The sequence below is a fragment of the Eumetopias jubatus genome, unplaced genomic scaffold (genome assembly GCF_037043125.1).
Source record: "Eumetopias jubatus isolate StellerSeaLion01/CBP00866 unplaced genomic scaffold, mEumJub1_p1.0 scaffold_11, whole genome shotgun sequence".
NCBI lineage: Eukaryota > Metazoa > Chordata > Mammalia > Carnivora > Otariidae > Eumetopias > Eumetopias jubatus.
The window spans coordinates 15,363,035-15,370,224 of record NW_028274817.1 but is presented as its reverse complement, the minus strand read 5'-3'; the positions used below and the strand labels follow the sequence as shown (position 1 = coordinate 15,370,224).

The following is a 7,190-nucleotide window of genomic DNA, read 5'->3' as shown; positions in this document are numbered from 1 at the left end:
AGAATGATTATGATCATTCATGTCATAACTTGTCATGAACTCTTTCAAGATAATCCCATTATTTTAAGTTCACCACTGATTAGCTGAGCAGGGTTCATGATTGAACCAATTGAGATAAATACGTGAAGACATTTTTTTTAACTGTAAAGTGTTATACCACGTAATGATTATTTTAATTAATAACTCTAATTTCAGTAGTTTCACTTGCCTTCTCTGCCAGTCCTCTATATGGTTCCTTTTTAAAAGGTACGGTTTTACAAAATTGTTAGCGTGGAGTTAAGATTTCAGTACTTAATGTGGCTCGTTAACTGGTGGTGAAAAATTCTAAAAGAGCAAATCTTACAACGTTTGAGCCATGACAGTATTATTAAATGGAAACCCTGATCTGGATGGATACTAAATTCTGAGGTATTTGTTTTAAGTAAATAAGCTTCTCTAACTCAAATCATTTTCTTAGGTGAACAGCTTTGAGAAGCTAAATTTTATTTAGTGTAAAAATACACTTACGATTATGGTTAAAAAACAAACAATGAGATCACATGGAAAACAATGATTCGTCCGCACAATTGGTTCAACTGAGTTAGCGCCCTACAAGGCCACTTCAGCGGCAGGTGGCAGGTCTTGGGCTGGTTTCCGCTCCCACCCCACCCCCCAGAGGTATAGCATTTCTTAAATTACAATTGTGTAGTGTTGGCTATAACAGGATGGAAAAATTCGTCATGGGAGTTAACAAGCTTGTTGGCCTCAGTTATAAAGGGATAATGGGCTAATCAGACCAGAGAAAACGGAGTATTAGCGCAGAAAGGACGGCGCTCCCACACAGGTTACTCCTCCCCACCCTTTCTTTCCTAAATAACGGTCAGTGAAAAACGATCCCTGGGTTCACATAGAAGCAGAGGAACAACCACCATGAATCTCCACGAGGAATAGAGAGAGGAACGAGCTTGGGGTAAAAAGTCGGCTCCTAAGACTGCGCGTGCGCCCCAGGCAAGGCTGACAAAGGCGCCCTCGTTGACGCTCATTGCTTGCGTAATAAGCATGCGTCAGCGGGCAGGGCACGGAGCGCAGGCGCAGAGGGGCGGCACCCGACGGATTCGCGAAGGCGACAGGTTGTAGTTTTTTGTTTTGGCCGGAAAGGCTTACCTGAGGTTTCCTTTGCTGAGAGAAATTAAGAACGATTCACGGGGTGACTAAGATGAATTCCTCATTTTCATTATAGACTTGGAGGTGGAAAATCTTCTCAGCGTTGGGACCCCGAGGTTGGGGGATAGGAGGTTCGGAGCCAGTCCTGCCCCACTTTGTGCCCGCTGGTATTAGGGATGGTAGGGCTGCAAAGGTGAGCACCTCACTCGTCTAAGAGGTTCCTCCTTTCTTCTCTTTTCCCCCTGCCTACATCTCCTCACCCAGGTGACTTGTCCTTATGTGAATGGGAGCCAGAAAACCTTGAGAACTTCGAACCAAGCAGTGGTTTCTTCCTCGACGTGGACATGGCACAAGAGAAAATGGAACTAGACTTGGAGCTGCTGCCGAGTTCAGCTACCACAGATGACATGCTGAGAAGATCCAACAGCGCCCCTTTGATCAATGGGCTTGGGTGAGCAAGCAGGGGGTGGGTGGCAAGAGGTGGGGAAAGTGACTTCGATAGCATTCCCATGACTCTCTCCATCGAGGTTCTACAGGTATCTCCCTTGTTCCTGCTGTCCGGAGATCTCACCCTCAGCCTTGGGGGGAGTGGGATGGGCAGGCCGGAGGGAGAGCGCACACCTACCCTGAGGTTGACACACATGTGAACCTGGACGTCCTCTTCTGACAGTCCACCTCAGGACCCAAAAGCAGCAACCTATTGGTGTGGAGCATGACTTTTTTTTAACTTCACCCCACCTCTTACCCACTCCTTTGAAGAAACTGAGCATTCCCCACCCTCACCTCCAGATCTTCTGTGATGACTGTAATTTTCTGTCATTCTCTCAGCTGCTTTGTCACCTCTGGCCTTCACCTCTAGCAAATGGAAATGGTTGCCAAGCGAAAAAACTTGGGCCTTTTTTACACCTAGTTTTTATTTGAGCAAAAAGTTTGTTAGGTACCACAGAAACTTGATCTCCTAAATTTTGCATTCTCAATGGCCAGTACTGCCCCAAACTTGGTTCTTGGGGGTGTGTGAAAAAAATCTTGCTCTTTTTATGTATAAGCCACAGCTATAAATACAAAAATTTCGTGAGAATTTTCAAGAGGGAGTAATGGGGGGGGGGATGTCAAAAACAGCTCCTTAGAGGGCTGATAATGAAAAGCATAAGATTTAGAAACACTGTCCTAACTGATGGTTCACTATTTCCGGCACATATCCAAAAGTCTGGCATGACACATGCTTATAATTTCTTAAAATAGAATTTGAAAGTAAGATCTTGGATCTCACATCCCAGTATCATAAAGTTTTATCAATATTGTGAAAATGTTTGAAAAATGTATTCACTCCCTGTGTTAGTAATTTTGCTCCTCCCTTTTCCTAGCATCATTCTAATTGATAGTTGTAAATCACAACTGTTAGAAGTGAACTCAGAGACCAGATCTACCCTCCTTACTTAACATATGAGGAAACTGAGGCCCATAAGTCTCTAAAATGACATAGTAATAGAGCCAGTATGTCCTGGCTGTGTCTCCTGATTCCTAAGCTAGTGATTTGTCCCCTACTAATCAACTTCTAAGCTTTTTTTTTTTAAAGATTTGTTTATTTTCGTGAAAGTGCAAGTGTTGGGGGGAGGAGCAGAGGAAGAGAGAGAGAGAGAAACTCAAGCAGATTCCGTGCTGAGCATGGAGCCCGACTCGGAGCTTGATCCCACGACCTGAGCCGAAACCAAGAGTCAGACGCTTAGCCGACTGCCCAGCCAGTGCCCCTCAACTTCTAAGTTTATTAACTCTAACCAAATTCAGCTTTCTGGTCATTTGAGATAAGGAAGAATATAGTGTACAAAAGGAAAAGCTAACTAAGATTAACCAAAAGAAAAAATACGTGATCTTTTCTAATAGGCAGAGAAATAAAGGGGCAGCAGCTGTGCATGTTGGGCTGAAAACAAGAACATTCTATAAATTCAGGATTGACTCTAATCCTGTTGTATGAGAACATGAATTGTTATGAACCCACTCTGCTAGAAGAAAACACTTGGGGAGAATGTGGGTTTTATTGGAAGCCTTTATGAAATGAAAAAAAACAAGTTGCGAACAGTCTTAGAAGCAAGGAGAGTGATGGCAGTTATCCCTTCATGCTTTGTTTTGTTCTGCAGGACTTAAAATTTTTTATTTTTTATCATATTAGAGCATAGTTACAGTGTCAAATTCTGTAGCTTAAGCTCCTGATGGATGCAGTGAAATCGGTACAGAAAGGTAAGAGGCGACTGCATATTTACCTAATAGGAGTTAAAGATAAAGAAACTGCAAGGTGGACCAAGTCCAGGGACTCTTGTCTATCAAAGAAAGGTAGCATAAAGATGATACATGACATGCCTGAGGTCAGGGAACTTGGCCAAATGATCTCCTGAGGGCAGATTTTGTGCCATTGTGGCCAGTTTAGGATGTGGTCAGGGAAGCAAGAACAATTTAGAGTAGAATTACACAAGGCCTCTGTTGAATTCATGTTCACCTCCATTCTTTTCAGTTGCATGTGTACACTGCTCACTTCCCTCACTTTCACTTAACTGAGCCTCTAATACTTGTAGCCTTGCCTCTTTCACCGCTCACTAAGTAATTGTTGCACTTCTTTCAAGTAATTTTCCAGTTTTGCTTGATGCTTCCTGTATATAAACACAGTCTCTCTTGCACCAGCATTTGCAGAAATTTGTTCCTTAAATATAAGCTCTTTAATACAAGTATTACTGTTTTTAAAGAAGTTCCTGCACTGTTTTGTGTACATCTTGTATTAATAAAAATACCAGTGTCAAAAGTTTTGAACCTCTTGGTTCTTTATCCTCTTTAGCCCTCTACTTAACTGACTTCACTACTGGTGTCAATAACTTTGTTTAAAGGTAATAGGTTTGTTTTTTTTTTTCACTTCTCTAGCCCTAATGAGAATTAGAGAGTAAGTTCTGGGATTTCTGCCAGTGCCTTCCCCCTGTAAATACCTCTAGCCTGATCCTGCATTTAAACTGTTTAAAGTCAAACTACTGCCTGTAGGCCAAATCCAGCCTGCCGCTTGATTTTTGTAAATAAAGTTTTATTGGAAGATAGCCATGCCCATTTGCTTACTTATTGTCCACGGCCACTTTCCCACTATAGTAACCGAGCTGAGTAGTTGCCACAGAGATTGGATGTCCCACAAAGCCCAAAATACTTACTGTCTGACCCTTTGCAGAAGTTTGCCAACCATCTGTTTTATTAAATTCTTACAAACCTGGAAAGAGAATAGTGACCATAGAGAATGATTGCTTTGAGAATATAACTGGCATAAACATATTGCAGTTTAGATATTTAGACATAAATAAGCATATTTATGCTTATTGATCATTTGATGTGGAGCATTGAACATGTATCTAGTTATCACTTTTTCTAAGTTGTAGCACTTAGTTGTAGATATCACCTAGGATTTTTATGAATTCATGTTGAATGATTCCCACCAATTGAAATATATGCTTCCTCAATGATTTTTTTCAGTTATAGTCTTATTAAATTGACAGACAAAAATTTAGGGGAGAATATAATTGCCAGCCTTAAGAATTACCCCCCACATACAAAAAAGTGGAAATATGTAACTCATTAGTGACCCTCCAACTTTCTTATAAATGATTGCTAGAATCCATTCCTATTCTTATAGGGGAAAATTCCTGGAAAATGAAGTAAAACTTAGACCCATGTATACACCCATCCTCTCATAAAATATTGAATTACTGCCTGTTATATACAAATTACCATGCTGAAAAGATGTATCTCGACCCAATAAGCTTTTAATTTAGTAGGGCAAATATATAATCAAAGGACTTAAATATGTGATGGAGTAAGATCTATGCATAGGGAGGGAAAGAAAGTGCTAGGGAGATTCGAAGAATGGAGTGAGAAATGACAGCAGGATTGATGAGGGATAAGGAAAATGTTCTTGGAGAGGAGGCATATGAGATGGGTCCTGATGGATTGATGGGAAGCAGAGGGGAAGAGGGGACCCAGAGAGCTGGGACAGCATTCTAAGTATATGGAACAAGCTTGGAGACAGGAAAACATAGGTGTATTCCAGAGAGCTTGTCAACTCCGCCTGGATCACTGGCTCCCAGATACTCATCTGCTGACCAGTGCTGATCCTAGGTGACTTTTTCACTAACCCATGTTTTTAAAAAAAAGTTAAGTGCAGAGTACTTAAATACATTGTGTATAGTTGGCCAAATGTCCTTTCCTGGGCAGGACTGTACTTTATCCTGAGGTTGTTATAATTTTTTTTAATACCAAAATGTCCTTTTATAAATGAAATGATTGTGTTGGTAGATGGTGGGATTTTTTTACTTGGCAGAAGAAAGATGGTTCGCAACTGTATGTTTGTGCCAAGATTTTGTTTTGAAATTTTACTAGTCCATGAAATCCAAAAGGCTAGAGCTAAATGGTGGCGAGCTTTGAATGTCATTGTAAAGAATGTAACTGAATTCAGCTCACGATGAAGAGTTACTGAAAGTTGTGAGCAGGTAGACTGCCGTAGGGACGAAAGTGAGATGAAGGGACAAGTTAGACTATTGCAGAGTCCGTAAGAAAGTACAAAGGCTTTGAATTGGTTTTTGGCCAGGAGCCTGAAAAGAATAAGGCGGCTATAAGAGAGACCTAGCACCTGATTGGATGTGGCAAAAAAAAAAAAAGTAAGTGTTAACGTTGACTTCTTACGTCATCAGGGAAACCTAGGTGTAAGGTACATGGGAACCCTCTATATTTTTGCAATGTCTTGTGAGTCTTAAACTCCTTCAAAATAAAAAAGTTAAAAAGAAGACATGAAAAAAAAAGACTTGTTCAGGGTCCCAAGCTCAAATAGGGCCGAGGCACCTTGGAAGCTGAGGAAGACAAGCCCCTGCGTAAGCAGGGAACAGCTGCTTAGCTCCAGTCTCTTGTTGCCATGTGGGAATGTGGCCCAGTGTGGACCCAGCTTGCAGATTTTCAACAGAAGCTAGAAATCTGGAATCTGGATTATTTATGTGAAACCTCTCAGCATTTCAAGTGTGTGTGACTAACTTAAAAACGTTTTGATACCGAGTAGGTCAAACAAAACACATCTGTGAAAATCTCCGTTTTGTTAACTCCTGCTATTGATTATCCCTCTTGTTCATGTGAAAACTTCAGAGTTGAGAGGGAATTGGGACTGCACATGGTAGCTGCAATCATAAATTTAAATCAGTTACAGGTTTACACAGAAAATGATGCATTTCCAGGGTCACAATAAATTATACTTATTCTTGGTAGCATGATTAGCGGTAAAGTGGCATGCTTGAGAATTCCTTCCCTTACATGGAGATTTGTTTAGGCTCAGCCAACTAAGGCTTTGTGTGCGTGTGTGTGTGTGTGCATGCGCGTGTTCTAATTTCTCCATCTGCACAGCTGTCTCCACAAAGAACCTATTTACATTAATGGCATTGCTGTTTAAGTATTTGAGATCTTATTTCTTTAAAAAAATTTTTTGTAATGGATTTCAAATGTTTTCTTTTTCTTCATAGTGATAACTCACAGGTGTTCCAAGCTGACACGTTAACAACTCCAAGAAATAACACAACGTTTATGGCACAACATTGTCTGGTAAGAAAATGCTTGTAGCAGCCTCACTGGCCGAGACTTGTGCTATTGGTCTTAACTAGTGGTCCTCAAACTTGAGTGTGCACCTGGAAGGCTTGTTAAAACAGACTACTGGCCCTCAACCCCAGAGTTTCTGATTCTGGGGGTGTGGGGCAGGGCCTGAGAATTTGCATTTCCAACAAGTTCCCAATTTGAGAAACAGTGCTCTAAACATCACTGAAGGAAAAATAAATACGTTGACTACAGTTATGATTGCTTGGCTGCAGCTGCAGCAGAATTAACTTTTAAATCCCATCTGGATTTAACATTGAGATTTGTTTTTATGTATAAGACCATCTGGCTTCCAATTTTTAAAAGAACATTCTAATTTTGAGAGGAAAATTTGCAAGCTCTTCTAAGAGTAGTTTTTAGGCTTTTCTTCAACTTTTATCTCTCATTTATCTTGA

General features: G+C 40.8%; 1 protein-coding gene across 5 annotated transcripts in view; it reads left to right on the top strand.

The window, feature by feature from the left end:
• The first annotated feature begins 1,060 nt into the window (after positions 1-1,060).
• LOC114201638 (P2R1A-PPP2R2A-interacting phosphatase regulator 1-like) overlaps positions 1,061-7,190 on the top strand; it is a 59,975-nt gene continuing 53,845 nt past the window's right edge. For 2 of the 5 annotated variants that reach the window (XM_028094410.2, XM_028094409.2), the window contains exons 1-3: positions 1,119-1,274; positions 1,408-1,594; positions 6,669-6,747. In XM_028094410.2, the coding sequence (XP_027950211.1) occupies positions 1,488-1,594; positions 6,669-6,747 (186 nt within the window). In that variant the 5' untranslated portion in view covers positions 1,119-1,274; positions 1,408-1,487. The other 3 variants (XM_028094412.2, XM_028094414.2, XM_028094413.2) reach the window with 3 other exon arrangements.